General features: G+C 40.7%; 1 protein-coding gene across 5 annotated transcripts in view; it reads left to right on the top strand.

Moving 5' to 3' along the window:
• Positions 1–12,181: 12,181 nt before the first annotated feature.
• LOC308085744 (coiled-coil domain-containing protein 9-like) overlaps positions 12,182–18,992 on the top strand; it is a 39,258-nt gene continuing 32,447 nt past the window's right edge. For 3 of the 5 annotated variants that reach the window (XM_080429051.1, XM_080429049.1, XM_080429053.1), the window contains exons 1-4: positions 12,207–12,294; positions 13,842–13,904; positions 14,141–14,245; positions 16,013–16,162. In XM_080429051.1, coding sequence (XP_080285177.1) covers positions 13,902–13,904; positions 14,141–14,245; positions 16,013–16,162 — 258 coding nt within the window. In that variant the 5' untranslated portion in view covers positions 12,207–12,294; positions 13,842–13,901. Of the gene's footprint in view, positions 12,295–13,841; positions 13,905–14,140; positions 14,246–16,012; positions 16,163–18,992 lie in introns of those variants that run through there. The other 2 variants (XM_080429050.1, XM_080429052.1) reach the window with 2 other exon arrangements.

Genomic DNA, 18,992 nt, shown 5'->3' with positions numbered 1-18,992 from the left:
CACTTCCAGGTTAATTAAATTGTGGTTGATGACATGTACACAGCTGCTTAACAAAAACAACACATACACTTTAAAACATTTTTTTAATCCAGGAACGAGTCAGAAGCTAAGGAAAGATAAGGAGTTGTAAAAGTCCAACATACTAGATTGCTACTCAAGTATCATCTTTGAATCATGCTGATTCAATTGAACTGAGGTTTGATTTGACCTTTCTGAAGCTGTTCCAAACGGGAGGCTGTTCCAAACATACCTGGTGGTCAGTATAGTTAGGAGTCTGAACCAAACCCCTAATCCTGATAATGTGCATGTCGTTCTGCTTGGAATCTTGTTGTTTCACACTGGATTCATAAAACAGGGTGAATTAAGGAATTAAAAAACACAAGCAATTAGACTTAAAATGTATGTTTCAGGTTTTTAAGAAGCCTGTATGAATAAACATTAAATATCTATAGACATGAGGTAGATTTACAGAGCAGGATGATTATCTACAGTATTCAACACTCCACTGCGACCAATTATGTGTTCTTAATTATGCCTTGTGGTACTATACTCTACATACATGGGCAACAGGTGGCCCGGGGGCCACATGGGGCTCTCACCTTCACTTAATGCGGCCCGCAGGTTAATATCAGAATACTGATATATTATTGATTTCAGCTGTTACAATTGCAAACATGACCCGCTTTAATTACTTCAGTCTATATTAGTAGCTTAATGACTAGTATAAAAATTATACTTACTAGCCCATACCCGGTCGACGACCCACCCACCACCCAAGACAGACAGAGGTTACTCCAATTATATAGTAGGATATATATAAATTATAAAATACATCCAATGTATTTTATTTAAGTTCATAAAGTTAACATAAGTATAACTAAATGCATTGACATTTTTAAATGTTACTTTTCAGGATTCCAATTAAAGAAATATAGCTGCAAGCAACAACAAGCGGTTTCGAGGGAGAGGGAGAGGGAGAGAGGGAGAGAGGGAGAGAGAGAGAGAGAGAGAGAGAGAGAGAGAGAGAGAGAGAGAGAGAGAGAGAGAGTTTCATGGCTGTAGGTCAAACAGGGCATGAGTTGTACCTGTTCAAAGTTGGCATTTTCAATTGAGTGCTACAGCGCCACCCTTTGGCCAATGGTTGTGAGTTTTGGGCCTTGGCCGTTTGGCATAGCCCTCTACCATATTGCCGTAAAAAGCGTATGCACGGTTGGGCCAGAACTGCAAAAACGGCGGAAGAAAAAGAAAGCCAAGGAATGCAATAAGGCTTCGAGCCTGATAGGCCTCGAAACCTTAATAACAAAAATCCCGATTCCAATTAAAAGTAGCCGATCAACAAACTCACGCGTTTTGGCCTCGGCTATTTTTGCTACTTTTGTGTGTCATAGAATGGCCCGACAGTATAGTGCGTACCAAAAAATCCTGAAGGGGGCGTCAACAAGTGTAATTTGGTAGCACGGACATCTTTGTGGGGTATAAACAGGTTGACTTAACATTGACCCCCACAAGTATGTCTGCAGCTACTGCTCTACAACAAGGGCAACCCAGAGATGTGCATAGTTGCAGAGCTGCAAAATGCTAAAATAAATAAATAAAAACTACATCAATTTTCATCATACCTCATCTTGAAACTTAATGGAGGAAAGTAAAATGGCTTGAGGCAAGATTTAAAATGCAACCAGTCTCATCCTCTTCCACAATGAATACTTCAGAAGTTATGCAGTACAAAGGGTTTATCAATAATTGACCAGCTAAATGGGACAATCTTGGTAATAACACTAGTCTGTGAGAGTCTGGGTTTTCATTCCATGCGTAGCTATGGAGATATGGCCATGACACTGCAAGTATTGGTGTTATGGACCCACACCATTCTCTGTCTATCACAATGGATTGAGCATGACATAACCATTCCAAGATGGGGTAAAGGTAAAGGTAATGCAGACAAGGGGTGTGTGCATAGTTCAGCTCATTGACTGACTTGAGACAAAATGTATTATGCAATCTTCCATCCAACTGCAATGTGTTAATCAATAATTGACCTTCCTGACCTTGAACTTTGACCACCAAATTGCACCACTAGTCAGATATTGAATTAGAGAACTTATGATATATGAGATTTCATGGCCTTGTGTTGTGATTTGAGGATGATACAGTGTATTGAGTTATTGTTGACAAAGTGACATACATACAGTATTGTCCATACATGAACAGACCGCCTCATTACAATTCACAATTGCTTTGCCGCTCAACAAAAACAAAAACTGTGTGTCTGCCTCATGCCCCTGTATACAATGGGTTCTAAACTTTCCCACTGGTAGGCTGACAATGTGCATGCACTATTGTCTGGTTTATAAAGCCTGAGGGTGTAAGTGAAGTATGTTTAATGTACATGGGTGGCTAGAGTCGCAGTGAATCTACTGTTGTTTTCATATGTTCAGATGAGATGTCACCATTCTATTACAACTGAATATAAACTTTATATAAAATGCATTTACGGCATTTATGGCACTTTTCAAAAACAGGTTTTCAAACTACAAAGTGTTTCACATACAATACATAAACAGGAAATATAAAGGCAATTCCTTCTTGCTAAAAGCCAATCTATAGTAATGAGTTTTTAAAAGACTTTTAAAAGTGAACACTGAAGTGGACTGTCTAATTTGCAGCGGACGTTGGTTCCACAGAAATGGAGCCCTAGCAGCGAATGCCCTGTCACCTTCCGTCACAAGCCTTGTCTGGGGGGGGGGGGGGGGGGCGGGGGTCAAGTAAAAGTTTGTCAGCTGATCTAAGATCACGGGGGGTGGGTATGTGAGGAGACAGGAGGTCAAAAATATAAATAGGAGTAAGTCCGTTCAGTGCTTTAAAAACAAACAATGTAATTTCGATGTAAATTCTGAACGCCACTGGTAGCCAGTGCAGTGAGGCAAGAACAGGGGTAATGTGGTCCTATCTCCTGGTTCTTGTAAGGACTCTAGCTGCTGTATTTTGAATGAGTTGAAGGCGATTGATAGACTTTTTGGGGAGTCCAGAAAAAAAATGAATTACAGTAGTCCAAGTGGCTTGTGACAAGGGCATGAATAAGGGTTTGTGCATCGCTTAATGAAATAAATGATCTGATTTTTTGAAATATTCCTAATTTGGAAGATGGCTGTTTTTGTGATGTTGGAAAAGTGTTTAGAGAAGTTGAGGTCTGAATCAAATATGACTCCTCAAGCAACATCAACACAGTACAGCAGCCAACATCTGAGTTCATCCTGATGTCACTTAGAACTTTCAGAAGTGCAGTCTCTGTACTATTAGAAATTGGTCTGAAATTGTTGAAATTGGAGATATCAAGGTTTGATTTTTTCAACAGAGGTTTTACTACAGCTGACTTGAAGATTGAAGGGATAACACCGGAGGATAGTGACTTATTGAATATTGCTAAAATGTCTGGAGATAAAAAGATGGAAACCTCTTTTAAAAATGTGGTGGGTAGAGCGGCTGCGGGGGTAGAAGACGATTTTATGCTGTTAATAATATTAAAAAAGGTCAGGCTGGGAAACTAAATAAAAGGAACTTAAGTTTTGAGATACCTCCCTGTGTGGTAAAATGCACAAAGGTATGATTTGGGCTCTAATGTTCGAGACCTTGTCTTAGGTGAGTCAATCTATGAAAAAATGTCACTTAACCCCAAAATAATTGATACAAAAGGTTTTTCAATGGATTCTGGTAGTATTTGGCATGCTAAATAACATACTAAATGTTTACCAAAATATACCTCCCAGAAAGCCGCCATTTTCAAGATGGCGTCCCAGATGGCTGCGGGGAGCTTAAAATGGCTGTATCTCAAATGGAAGAAATGTTACAAAGCGGATTTTTCAATTGATTCTGGTACCTCTATGCATGCTTAAGACCATACTACAAATTTAGGAAAATATACCTTCCGGAAAGGCTTCATTTTCAAGATGGCGTCCAAAATGGCAGCCGGGAGCTGAAAATCTCAATTTATTGTGGTACCTCTATGTGTAGAGTCTACACATACTAAAAATCTAGGAAAAAATACCTTCTTATGATACTGATTTCACCATTTGAATCAGTTTCATTATGAATACCTACGTTTCACCTATCCAGACATGCCCAGCCGCAGGAAGTCCATCCATTAAAGACAACACGCATCAAAGAAGAGGAAACAATATTCACCCAATTGTCAACATCACTGCTGAGACAGAGTTCTCAGGTAAGAAGGAAGAGTTCCTGTCAAGAGATCTGAATAAACAGAGACTGATCCAAATGATAAGTGATGAACTGAAAGAAAGGGATTGCACTGTGGTCAATGCACCTGGAGATGCAGATGTAGACATAGTAAAGGCTGCAGTGGATGCAGCTCTTCTTCACACCACTATGCTGATTGGAGAAGATACTGATCTCCTTGTCTTACTATTTACTATGCACAGGGAGATCTAAAGGGCCTTTTTTTCCCAGATCAGACAAGTCGAAAGCTGATGGCAGTTTTAAAGTGTATGACATATACAATTTAAAAGAAGTACTCGGACGTGATATGTGTTCTCAGTTGATGTTCATCCATGCTGTGACTGGCTGTGACACGACTTCTCGGATCTTCAGGGTTGGCAAAAAGACTGCTTTCCAGAAGCTAGCAAAAGGGCATCCTATCCTTCGGTCTTGTGCCAATGCATTCACTGTCCTAAACCAGACCACAGAGGTGATCGATGACCGTGGGTGCCAGGTAATGGCTGTCCTCTTTGGTGTAAAGTGCACAGATTCGCTTGCAACAATGCGATATAATACTTTGACCAAGAAGGTTGTCTCAGCTTCATCAATTGTAACGCCTGAACGTCTGCCACCAACTGAATATGCTACCAAATTTCACTGTCGTAGAGCATACTACCAGATCATGGTCTGGATGGGAACAGAAGATGGTATGAATGCCCTGAACTGGGGGTGGAACCTGCAGGACAATAGATTTGTCACACTCATGTCAACAATGAATGTTGCTCCAGACTGATTGATTGATTGATGTAGTTTATTTAGTAAGACATGAGAATAGTACATGACAGTACATAACAGTACATGGAAGTACAAATTCACAATACAAGGTCTACTAAACTGGAACTCTCATTAAGCACTAAGCTTGTTTAAGATGAGAACCCCATGCACACAAATCATGATGTCATATAAGAGGAAGAGAGATATACACACTACTATACAGAATGTCATACAATCAGCTTTCAGGTTACTGGTATGAAGAGAGAAAAATATATATATATATACAAAAGAGGAAAATGAAGGAGGGAGGGGGGGTAGGGGGGGGGGGTAGGTTAAGACTTAGACAGGGGCCATTTTCGAATTGCAGCCTCCTGAAGGTGTATCTTTAGGGCAGTTTTGAAAGTGAGTAGGGTTTTACACTCCTTTATTCCTTTTGGTAGGGCATTCCACATTTTTGATGAATAGCATGAGAACGAGTTCATTCCCTTTAAATCTGGGTTGAACATGATTTGTGGAGCTGCCTCTGGTGTTATGATCATGGACTTCATTAACATTTTGGAAGTATTTTGACAAATACAGGGGGATCCCAATGAGCCCATAGCAAGTTGCTGTACTCTGTCCTCAACCCTAAGCCATCCAATCCTAGCAAAATGAGCAGGGGTTAGATGGGTTTTGTGATTGAGGCCAAGAAGTAGCCTTACAAGTTTGTTTTGGGATGTTTGGAGCCTTGTTTTTAAGGCCTTGGAGGTGTTGTGATACCATGAAGTGCATGCATAATCATAATGACCTTGAATGAGGGCCCCTGCAAGAATCTTCAGAGTATTCTTACTGACTAGACGATCAATCCTCCACAGACAGTCTCTTGAAGGTCATTCATTGTAACTGTTCCACTGCCTGCAAGACACTCCGCTGCTCTTGCAGAAAATATGGACTACCTTGTACTACTGTCTGTGGACCCTGTCAACTTCAGGAATGTGACAATCCACATAACACGTTTCTTCTAGAGGAGCCTGAGGATGATGATGAATGAATGAAGACCACAATAAATGTGGCATTTATTGTGTTCAACACCAAAACCACCTTTCTAGGTAGTAAGCAGGTAGTAACCAATGTTTCAGATATAAGGAAGGCATATTTTCCTAAAATGTCTTAAGCATGCATAGAGGTACCATGCAGAATCAGTTGAAAAATCCTTTGTAACATTTTTTCCATTGGAGATATAGCCATTTTAAGCTCCCCGCAGCCATCTGGGACGCCATCTTGAAAATGGCGGCTTTCTGGGACGTATATTTTGGTAAACTTTTAGTATGTGATTTAGCATGCCAAATACTACCAGAATCCATTGAAAAACCTTTTGTATACTTTTTTGGGGGGTTAAACCATATATTGACTCACCTATCTATGAAGAAGGCCTGAGAGGCTTCACATCTCTCAGTGGATATTATTTCACTGGTGTCAGAGGGACGAATGATGAAAGTCCTGTGTGTGTTAGGAGTCCCCTGTGCTGTGCAGCCCTGTGGGTGCATCATGCCAGTGGTTCTCAACCAGTGGTCCGGGGACCACCAGTGGTCCTTGGGCTTTGGCTATTTTTTGAAACAAAATCTTTGCTTCTGGGGGTCCCTGGCACAAAACATTTTCAGATGGGGGTCCGCGGCCAAATGTATATCAATTTAGGGGTCCTTTGCACGAAAAAGGTTGAAAACCACTGCATCATGCCATTAACAATGCTGCGTTTTCCAAAGCTGAGTTGCTCAGTGAACAATGATGACACGAATGATGACACTGCATTGGCCAGGATGGGGAGTTCTGCCCCTGCCATGTCCTCTACTGTCTCTAACACAAAGGATGATGCACTTGGAGACATATTGGAAAAACTGAAAAACATGAACACATGTTGCTATTTTTTGGTAATGTCATTATACACAGTATTATTTTCTGTTATCGTTGCTGTCACGCAGAAACCTTGTATCTCCATATTTCAACTTTTTATGTTTTTTCAAAAATGTTATTATCACGCAAAAGTCTCACACAAAAGTAGTGAAAACAGCAGATCTACAAGCTCACAACACCATTGTGTTGTGAGCTTGTAGATCAGCTATTTTCACTTATGTAAAATGTTTGTTTTTTTAAATAATAATTAAATAAAGGAACGTGCTCCATTTTACTTAAGTAAAAGTATCAATACTGCAATGTAGAAATATGTGTTAAAAGTAAAAGTCTGGAATTCGAAATTAGCTTGAGTAAAAGTACAAAAGTATTGGTATCAAAATGAAAGTACAAAAGTATTGGTATCAAAATGTAATTAAAGTACCAAAAGTAGAAAGCCCTCATTATGCAGAATGTCCCGTTTCACACGTTTTCAAATGTATGACGCTATGCGTCACAATGCATCGCATAGCAACGCGGAGGCCTATGATTGAGCTTGTAGATCGGCTATTTTCAAATGTCCGAAGCTTATACAGGGCTGAAGTGGTTAATGTATGTTTTGTAATAATAATCAAAATCAACAAAGTAACTAGTAACTAAAGTTTTCAAATAAGAAATAATTGTAGTGGAGTAAAAGTGCAATATTTGCCTCTGAGATTAGAGAGAGTAGTGGAGTAGAAGTAAAAGTAGGCTACTGAAAATTGGAAATACTCCAGTAAAGCAAAAAATACATTGTACTTAAGTACAGTCGAACTACTTGAGTAAATGTACTTGGTTACTTTACACCACTGCTCTAATCACACTCACTACATCTACTTTGGCAGAGCCTCTACTCTCTGCCTGTCTACTGGTAGCACTAACACCTGGCTCGGGTTGCCTGGCCTTATCAGGTGATAAACAAATCCTCCAGTACATAGACTTCTGCCTAACAACAATGTTGCGTATCTGTTTTGACTGTGTCTGTTAAGAAAGAGGATACGGTGTGTGTGTGTGTGTGTGTGTGTGTGTGTGTGTGTGTGTTGTGTGTGTGTGTGTGTGTGTGTGTGTGTGTGTGTGTGTGTGTGTGTGTGTGTGTGTGTGTGTGTGTGTGAGAGAGAGAGAGAGAGAGAGAGAGAGAGAGAGAGAGAGAGAGAGAGAGAGAGAGAGAGAGAGAGAGAGAGAGAGAGAGAGAGAGAGAGAGAGTGTGTGTGTGTGTGTGTGTGTGTGTGTGTGTGTGTGTGTGTGTGTGTGTGTGTGTGTGTGTGTGTGTGTGTGTGTGTGTGTTATTGTGCTTTTTACTCCAGTAGGCCAACAATTATTTGAAACTTAATTATTTTTTAATTATTATTACAAAACATGCATTAACCATTCAATCCTCCAGTACTTTACTTCAAAATTGACTGAGCAACTTTGACTTGTAGTTGAACTGTTGAGTAATATTTGACCAGGAGGATCAATATTTTGACTACTTTGACTACTTTGTCCACCACTGATTGATTGTGTAACGATATGCATGTGCAGACTGAGTCAGAAGGAAACCGTAACTGGATAATTGTATATATTTCAATAACACTCAACAAAGTTTAATGTACATTATTTCCATTCCTTTTATATATTTACAAAACAATATCCTTGCAAACGGTTGTATAATCATTTCTGAAAGGCAAAAACATATAGCCTGTAGTGTGATATTGCTAAACAGCATTACATCACTCTCTCTCATGACAAACTAGACTCACTTTGTTAAACCTGAAACTGCTGACTCATCCTATTGAAGAGAGAGAGAGAGAGGAGAGAGAGAGAGAGAGAGAGAGAGGAGAGAGAGAGAGAGAGAGAGAGAGAGAGAGAGAGAGAGAGAGGAGAGGAGAGAGAGAGATGAGAGAGAGAGAGAGGAGAGAGCGAGAGAGAGAGAGAGAGAGAGAGAGAGGGGGAGAGAGGGGGAGAGAGAGGGGAGAGGAGAGAGGGGGAGAGAGAGAGGGGGGGAGAGAGAGAAAGAGAGAGAGAGAGAGAGAGAAGAGAGAGAGAGAGAGAGAGAGAGAGAGAGAGAGAGAGAGAGAGAGAGACACACACACACACACGAACATGAGTCGTGGTCTCTAGTGTTAAGTTAAGTGGCCAATAAGCCAAAGTGTGTGCGTGTGTGTGTGTGTGTGTGTGTGTGTGTGTGTGTGTGTGTGTGTGTGTGTGTGTGTGTGTGTGTGTGTGTGTGTGTGTGTGTGTGCGTGCGTGTGTGTGTGTGCGTGTGAGAGTGCGTGCGTGCGCGCGCGCGTGCATGCGTGTGTGTGTACTTGACTCGACCCCTTGACAGCGTCCTGATTACCACTCGGTTGTCCTCATGGGATACATTCATGTGGTCACTGTCGCCATCTGGTGGCTGTTTTACATCACTACTAAATGTAGTCTAAACTGTGGTAATTGTTGGTCATTCTCAGTGGTTAAAAATGTTTTTTACTTAAGTAAAAGTATCAATACTGCAATGCAGAAATACCCTGTTCCAAGTAAAAGTCCGGTAATCAAAATCAAAATATCAAAATATAATCAAAATATACGCAAAGAACCAAAAGTGAAACTCGTTATGCAGAATGTCCCATTTCACAAGTTCAAAATGTATTCAAAAATCTTCGTGACGCCTTGTGAATTTTTAGATCTGCTATTTTCAAATGGCCGAAATCAAAATCTACAAAGTAACTAGTAAGTTTTCATATAATTGTAGTGGAGTAAAAGTACAATATTTGCCTCTGAGATGTAGTAGAGTAGAAGTAAAAGCATTGACAATTGTAAATACTGAAGAAAGTAAGTAATCCTCAAAATTGTACTTAAAAAAAATAAATGGCCAAAAGAGTGATAAAAAAGAACACGCTATTTGTATAGGATTTTCCCCCTAGTCAGTATCAATACTTTGAAGATTCTTGCAGGGGCCCTCATACAAGGTCATTTCGATTATGCATGCTCCTCATGGTATCACAACACCACCAAGGCCTCAAAAATAAGGCTCCAAACTTCCCAAAACAAACTGTTGGTCTCAAACACCGAACCCATCTAACCCCGGCTCACTTTGCTAGGGTTGGATGGCTCAGGGTTGAGGACAGAGTACAGCAACTTGCAATGGGCCTAGTCTACAAGATACGACACAACATTGGGATCCCCCTGTCAAAATACTTCAAAAACGTAAATGAAGTTCACAATCACAATACCAGAGGCAGCTCCACGGATCATGTTATTTTTTTTCTACATTTTTATCCCACGATTTTTGTAACCCCTATTTTTTATACCCAGTGCCAATTGTCTATGTAATCCTGGGCACTACCTTCCCTCTGCCAACCTAGGGAGGCCAGGGCCGAGCTCATGCCTCCTTCAATGCATGAGAGCCAACTGACCTTCTTGTCACCTGACAGGGGAGAGTTTCCCTGGTTGGACATAGCGTGTGAAAGGAACACGTTATTCCAACCAGTTACTGTACTTTCCCCTCCATCAGGCGCCCCGGCTGGCCAGGGGGAGGCAGTATAGTGACCAGGATTACTGCATGTTTTTGTGAGGGTACCTACCCTAGGGAACACGGGGAGAACATGCAAACTCCACACAGAGAGGCCCTTTTGCCAACCCCACCTAGGGTATGGGCACTGATGACGAGGAGAAGAGGACACGCCCCCAGCGCCCACAGCGTCCCCCTGCGGGAATCGAACCTAGGACCTTCTAGCTGTGAGGCGGCAGCCTCTATGTGCCACCGTGCCCCTCACGAATCATGTTCAACCCAGATTTGGCACAACAAAGGGAATGAACTCTTTCTCATGCTATGCAACAAAAATGTGGAATGCCCTTTATCACAACACCACTATAAGGCCTTAAAAACAAGGCTCCAGACATCCCAAAACAAACTGGTAAGGCTACTTCTTGGCCTCAATCATACAACCCATCTAACCCCTGCTCACTTCACTTTGCTAGGGTTGGATGGCTCAGGGTTGAGGACAGAGTACGGCAACTTGCTATGGGCCTAGTCTACAAGATACACCACAACATTGGGATCCCCCTGTATTTGTCAAAATACTTCCAGAATGTAAATGAAGTCCACAATCATAACACCAGAGGCAGCTCCACTGATCATGTTCAACCCAGATTTGGCACAAACAAGGGAATGAACTCTTTCTCATGCTATTCAACAAAAATGTGGAATGCCCTACCCAAAGGAGTAAAGGAGTGTAAAACCCTACTCACTTTCAAAACTGCCCTAAAGAATCACCTTCAGGAGGCTGCAATTCCAAATTGGCCCCTGTCAAAGTCTTAACCTACCCCCCCCCTCCCCTCCTCCTAAAACTGTCTATTGTACATATTTCTTGTTTTTCATACCAGTAACCTGTAAACTGATTGTATGACGTTCTGCATAGTAGTGTATATTTGTATGTCTTCTTAAATGTCATCATGATTTGAGTGCACGGGGATCTCATTTAAAATAAGCCAAGTGCTTTTATGAGCGATCCAGTTTAGAGGACCGTGTATTGTGAATTGTACTTCCATGTACTTTTTACCATGTCTTTCTAAATAAAGTATTCAATCAATCAATCAATCCCTACCAAAAGGAGTAAAGGAGTGTAAAACCCTACTCACTTTCAAAACTGCCCTAAAGAAACACCTTCAGGAGGCTGCAATTCCAAACTGGCCCCTATCAAACTAAAGTCTTAACCTACCGCTATTCCATCCTCAGGGTGATGTCTCTTTAAAAGAAAAAGAGAAAGAGAGAGGTCACCTTTTTGGCAGGAAGTTGAACACTGGCTACAGGCAGGGTTGCCATGTCTGCTTATTATAAGCGACATTGGGCTTCTTTTTCTGTAAAGTTGCTTGTAAATATTGATTGGTAGCGGGTGCGCGTTGCGTTTTTTTTGGGCTTGTTTGTAAAGTGTAGTTGCTTATTTTGGGGTTCTTTCCTAATGTTGTTTAAAACAGTGGTTCTTAAACATTTTCATGGCAAGGCAAATTAATATGTATTTGTCCACTGATCAAAACATAATTGTGCCAGGGACAATTAAGATTAAACATCATCATCATCATAACCTTTATTTCAACTCGGAGTACAGTTTTGTAAATATTTTTTATCCAAAGATTTTTCTATGAAAATAGCAGATCTATAATCTCACAGTTGTGAGCCTGTAGATCGGCTATTTTCAAATATAGCCTAATTATGTATAGGGCTGAAGAAGTGGTTAATGTATTTTAAAGTGCTCATGTGGCCTTGTTGCTTTTTTGGGCTTGTTTTCATAGACTTGGGTTGCTTGTTTCTCTCACAACACCTGGCAACGCTGCTGGCTAACAGGAAGCCTGCTCCATAATGAAGACACATTGTCGAAGTGAAACATTGTAACTAGTTGTAGTCACCTCGTTACCGTAAGTAACGTCTCCCTCTGATAGAAGGTAATACTTAAACAACGCGCGACCATTTAACGTGTGTACATTATGTACCCACCCGTCCATTGTTACCGTAGTGCACGCGTTACTGAATAATAATAAGCCGTTTGTAGCACGGCGGTCCTGTATGGCTGCTTTGTATCGAAGCGCAGACATGGGCCAGTGTACAGGGTTGCCATGTCCGCTTATTATACGTGAATTTGGGCTTCTTTCTCTGTTGAGTTGCTTGTAAATATTGGTTGGTTGCGGGGTTTATTGGGCTTGTTTGTTTCTAAAGTGTAGTTGCTTATTTGGGCTTGCGTCAAATTTGTGTAATTATTAAAACCAGTGGGTCTCAAATATGTTCATGTCATCATGGACCTCCAAATTAAAATGTAGCCTATTTGTGTTAGATTGTTTAAAAATGTTCCACATTTTATTTCAAGATTGAAAGGAAAAAAATTGCCAATCTACAAGCTCACATTGCATCGTGAGCTTGTAGATCGTCAATTTTCAAATAACCGCATATAGGTTTAAAGTGCTCATGTGGCCGCTTCTTTTGGGCTTGTTTTCCTAGACCTGGTTGCTTGTTTCTCTCCAAAAACCTGGCAACGCTGATGGCCCAGTGTGGTTGCGTTACTTTCCAAGTCCCCATGGGAGAGACCGTAGCTTGTATAACAACAGCAATGGACGTGACTAATAATTAGTGAACTGTATGGATGATTAATTAGCCTACTACTACTACATCACACCACACAGTAGTAGCATAAGAGAGTCGGTGTGGTGCATGTTAACCTACATGCACCACCAGCACCTGTCTATTAAGACGCTTAGAGGCTTTGGGGATCTATTTGGATTTATGAATTAACATAGTATTCTAGGTCAGTGGGTCTGAACATCCTTTATTAACTTCACTATAGTGAAGTGACCCGTTTCTTCATTAATACATATATTATACAGACACCGCCAATGCCCTGATTCCAGGTCCACTGTCTGTTATAACATTGAGCTGTTATGTACTGTAAGGCAGACTGCTAGCCTTGGAGCCAAGACTGTAGATTTCTCTTTATTGAGTCTGACGTACTCCATACAATAAATCTGTGACTGTGACAGTCTTGGTGCGATGCGACATGCGAGAGTGTGGTCTAGCCCAGTGATTCTCAAACTTTGTCATGTCAAGGACCCCCAAATTGACACTCATTAGCCCGCGGACCCCCATTTGAAAAGATATGCCAAGGACCCCCGTAATTAAGAGTTTTATGGCTCTAGCAGTGATTCTCATCCATTTAAATTTCTAGGACCCCCAGTTTGACATGCCTTAGGCTACGGACCCCCATCTAATGGCATTTCTATCTCTGGGACCCCAATTTATATTGTAAAAATCTGTGTTAATTTAACTCTTTGAGAGTGTACAAATGGAACCTAATGGACCCGTTAGGGTTCCATTTGTACATTCTCTGAGTTACAGACCCTTAAGGGTTCATTTGGTCCCCACTTTGAGAACCACTGGTCAAGCCAACACCAATGTCTAGCAGATTGCCATCACAGTTGAGCATCTTTATTTTCCAATACAGGAACAAGAGGCAGAACTGTGCAGTCCACCATCTGAGCGTGAAGACAGGCTAGACGCAGCCATGGTGAGTGAGTTGCTCAAAATCAGGGAACATATTGTAATAATGCAACGCTAACCCTTGGGCTGGGGGCCACGTAGCTAAATTGCCAGAGTGGAGCTGGTCAACGCTACAAGATTGTAGATGATACTGGATCTTGGTAGCAACTAGCCAACACATTCCCCCTGTATACGGGATAAGAGAGTTTTGGTAAGGAGATGGCAAACCTGCTTAACTTCAAATTTCCCTCTTTTCCCTCTCAGTCTTCAGCGGTGGAGACCAAGACCAAGGAGGAGAAAGATGCTGAGCTGGACCGACGCATTGAGGCTCTGAGGAAGAAGAATGAAGCCTTGGTCAAGAGGTACCAGGTACGGTAGGCCTCAAGTTAATGGTTCAAAACAGTGGGTTGCACACAGTTCGTTGCTGGTGCTGGACACAAAATGACAGTTTAAAAGAATACAATTCTGCACAACAGCATTGCTCCTCAGTGTTTCGTTTACTTTAAAACACAGAAATTACATGGTACACGACGTTCCGGCCACCGTTGGCCTTCACCTGATGAAGTGGCCGAAACGTCGTGCACCATGTTGTAATTTCTGTGTTTTAAAGTAAACGAAACACTGAGGAGTAATGCTCTTGTGTGGACTTGTAGGTTTTTTAACCCATTAAGACCGGGAAAGAATCTGTGTCATTTTTAGATTTCTTTGGCTATTCAAAAATAGCAGTTATACAAGCTCATAGCGCGGCACAGGGTGCCGCGCTATGAGCTTGTAGATCTGCTATTTTTTGTATATCGTGAAAATATGTGCAAATCTTTCAATATATATATTTTTTAAAGCGAACATTATTAACCAAAATCTTGGCTTCTGGGATGCCTGTTTGCTATTGCCACGCTATGAGCTTGTATATCTGCTATTTTTGAATAGCCAAAGTATAAAATAATGGTTAAAGTGGTTACACAGATGCGTTCCCGGTTTTAATGGGTTAAGTTAGTTAACATGTTTATTTTCTTCTTTCTTTTTTTTACCAAAATGTCAAAAGAAGTCATGCATGTCTAGATTTAAGAATGGTGGTTCTCATCTATTTCCAGTTTGTCCATTCTACCAGGAAATGAATTAGTAACGGAGGATTTAGTGCCCGTTTGGATGGCTAGATTGAAGTCAGGTTCCCAACTACCAGCACCATCACGTGTAGTAGCCGGTATACATGATGTTTAGAACATTAGCATCGTATATATACATGTTGTGAGCTTGTAGATCTGCTATTTTCAAACATTTTAGTACTTTTATTTTTGGTACTTTAAGTACATTTGGATACCAATACTTTTGTATTTTTACTCCAGTACACTTTTAATTCTGGACTATTACTTGTAACAGAGTACTTCTGCATTGTAGTATTGATACTTTTACTTAAGTAAAGTACCTTTTCCACCACTGTGTACAACATGTAAATATCTTTGATTAGATTTTTGATCTGTTTCTTTCTATCCTGTTTTTCTTTTCTCTCCTTACTCTACCTCTATCCTCTCCCTTCTCACGAAAACATGATAGAGCGCGCATGAGACAAATCATTTCACCCACTTCTTTACACCTGAAAACCTGTGACGTGACGATAAAGCTGATTCTGATCGACTGTTGTTCACCGTTATAGTTGACATTGTGTTGCCACCAGTGGTGTAAAAAGTGCTCAAATGTTTTACTTAAAGTATCAATACTGCAATGTACTGCAGTACTCTGTACTCTGTTACATGTAAATGTCCGGAATTAAAAATGTACTTGCGTAAAAGTACAAAAGTATTAAGCTCACAACTGTGTGAGCTTTTAGATCGGCTATTTTCAAAAAGCCTAGGTATTAAATAGGTCTAAAGGGGTTAATGTAAGTTTTTTTAATATAATGATTTATATCTGCAAAGTAACTAGTAACTAAAGTTTACAAATAATTGTAGTGGTGTAAAAGTACAATCTGAGATGTAGTAGAGTAGAAGTAAAAGTACTGAAAATTGGAAATACTCTAATAAAGTAAAAATACCTCAACATTTTACTTAAGCACAGTACTTGAGTAAATGTGCTTTTGGCATCTTCGTTCTCTCCCATCGCCGATCACATTCTCCCTTTTTTATTATGGGACGTCAACAGGAAATAGAAGAGGACAAGAAGCAGGCGGAGCAGGAGGGCATCGCTGTGACGACGGCCAGAAAGCCACGGCCCCATGACCAGGAGATCGACAGGAGGAAGACGGAGAAAGAGAACTTCACCGTCACAGTAGACCTCTCCAAACCAGCTGGGGTAAGTCCTCTAACTTGCCCGGGACCCAAACTAGTGAAAATAGCAGATCTACAAGCTCACTTGTAGATCTGCTATTTTCAGTACTTCTTAAAAAATATATATATTTCTTATTTTATTTATGATCAATTGTTTTTAATTGATGGGAAGTTGTTTTTAATAGTTGTTTTTAATTGATGAAAAGGTGTAATTGTTTTCCTTTGACTTTTTGTAATATTTTGACATAATATATATGTTTTTAAATGTAGGAATAAAAAAGGGGACATTTACTTGCGACCCATAAAGGCTGGGAAACAGTGCTCTAACGTTTAGAGGGTTAGGGGCCGTGTTCAACAGGCCGTCTTTTCCCGGCTGAAAACGCCAAGGCGCTCGCCTAAAAATACACTTCCAAACGCCCAAGTTGAAAATATTTCAGCTCCCAGCCAGCAGATAAAAACGCCACATGTAAGTGCCTCGTCACGCTGCTGGGGTTTCTAAATATGCGGCGCTCCCATCGTAAACATCTCAAACGTTTTCATGTCAAGGACCCCCAAATTGATTTGTATTTGGCCGTGGACTCCCATCTGAAAAGATTTTGTTCCAGGGAACCCCAAAAGAGAAAATGATTCTTTTCAGTTTTTGAGATTATTCTTTTTTAAATGGCAGATCTACAAACTCACAATCCTACCCGATTATAAACATGTAGTGAATTACTGTAGAGTTGGGCTTATTGTGTATTTTAGCCCACACAGTATAAAAAAAAAATTTGTTTTCAAAAACACACCTACTCATAATCCGAACTTTTGTAATTAGAATCATAAGAATCGTCAGACCTTCTCTCAGTGCCTTCTCATTTGATCTCTTATTCTCTTTATGAGAGTCGTCAAGTTGCCATGGGTGTTATAGTCCTGAGTCAGCGATACCGTCGTACAGCAGAATATACATACTGGCTTTAATGTGTTTTGTCATCACAGTTTTGTTAATTTTGTCAAACACTGAAGATGGCTCTACACTGTTCTCGGTAGGACAATCAATCACTCACTCACAGCATGTGGGTTAGGGTTCTATTATCTATCTTCATGTTTGCATCCTTTTGAAGTGGAGATTACTCAATAGTCCGCTTGCCAGAATGTGAATCCGGACATGTTGAGTACACCAAAGTTTTATGTTAGAAATGTTGAGTATGGGTCCCCAGCATGTGGAAACTGCCGGATGCTAACTTGCATATGTTGAGCAATTTTCAGAATTAGCGTAATTAGATTTTATTAGCATAATCACCTATATGGACAATATTTCAGCAATAGTCCTGGGCCTTAGGGATATTTTCGCGCTAATCAGCCTTAAATGCACCAAATTTGGCCCAGATGTAGCCCAGGGCATGCTCTAATGATTTAGCTAGGGCGCCCGAGCGGGCGACCTTTGGGGTCGCCATAGCGGCCAAATCCAAAATGGCCGCCATGTAAAACGGTTTTGGCTGTAACTTTTGAACCAGATGAGCTACAAATACAAACTTGGTGTCTATTTCATGTTTTTTGACCATTGCAAACACATTGGAATGCTTATCATTACGATTGGGTGTGCAATATGCATATTTCCAAGATGGTGGCTATGTGAAAACGAGTTATAACTTAACTCTTTGACTGCGGACGACGCGATAACGCGTCAAGTGCTACTTTGTCCAGTTGGCCGTCGACGCGTTCGACGCGCGTTCATTGTTTAATCTCTGATTGCGCTATGCTGCTTAATATTCAATGTTATTCTCGAGTTCCACTTACTTCACGGACATCTGCATCCGGTTTCATGGCCTGGATTCCGTTTCCGGTTTTTGATTTTTTTCCCCAGTCATTTTCGTCCAAAATAGGTAAATAAACGGGTTTTCACACGGTATAACGGACAAACGGACAGGTTCTCTTCTATAATCTATGGTCTGGGTGACGATCAGTCATCGCCGTCGTGTATCACATCGTAATTTTCGCCGATCAAAACAATCTGGGACGACGTCACATCCGTTTTCATGTTTTTCCTTGTCTAATCTATCAAGAAGGGTGAGAGAGACCCAACGACATGATCAAGCTGTCATGTGCTGCTCTCTAGTGGCGGATTTGTGCTGGGTCTTTAAATTATGTGTCCTTAAATTATTTTCATGAGAAAAATTCAAAATATAAAAATAAAAAAACACGAAAATTGCTGGCACTGGGGGAGTACTTTATGAAAATACTCTGGCAGTCAAAGAGTTAACCTTTGACACTTTTGGCAAACTTGGTGTCGATTTTATGTTTTTTTTTTAGCATTAGAAACACATTGGAATGCTCCGATTAATGATTAAATCTATCTAGAGCACTCTAATTAGCTTATTACCAATATGACCACTATCAACAACCTAAAAAAAGCAACCTATGTATGTTACACATACAATTTTATTGAAACAATAGAAAAATGGAGTGGAGCACATCCCTATTGATACAGATAATAAGCCAGTAGGCTAGAGTATATTAAACAATACAAATAAAAATGGAAATGCGGTGCGTTGAAGGGGGGGGGGGGCCTCCACGCACCACACAACAAGGTTTGTTGTGTAGAACCTCAATATTCCTCACATCCACATGATGAGGTGTAACAAACTCCGGCTTTTCCTCTCTTCCATGCGCTAGCAGGATGTGATACTACATCAGCCTTCCTTGGCCATGGGAAAAGAGTGCATGGGCAGCTTGGGAGGCAACACTGGATCTCACAGTAGCACCTGATTATGTGGATGTGAGGATGCCTCACCAACAATGAACATATAAGCACAATGGATAGATAGATACCTTTATTGATCGCACAGGGGAATTTCAGTCACCCAGAGGCAGCACAG

Source organism: Gymnoscopelus braueri (assembly GCF_963280865.1).
Source record: "Gymnoscopelus braueri genome assembly, chromosome: 5".
Lineage (NCBI taxonomy): Eukaryota > Metazoa > Chordata > Actinopteri > Myctophiformes > Myctophidae > Gymnoscopelus > Gymnoscopelus braueri.
Note: the sequence above shows the minus strand (reverse complement) of the source record. Positions and strands in the feature narration are given on the sequence as shown.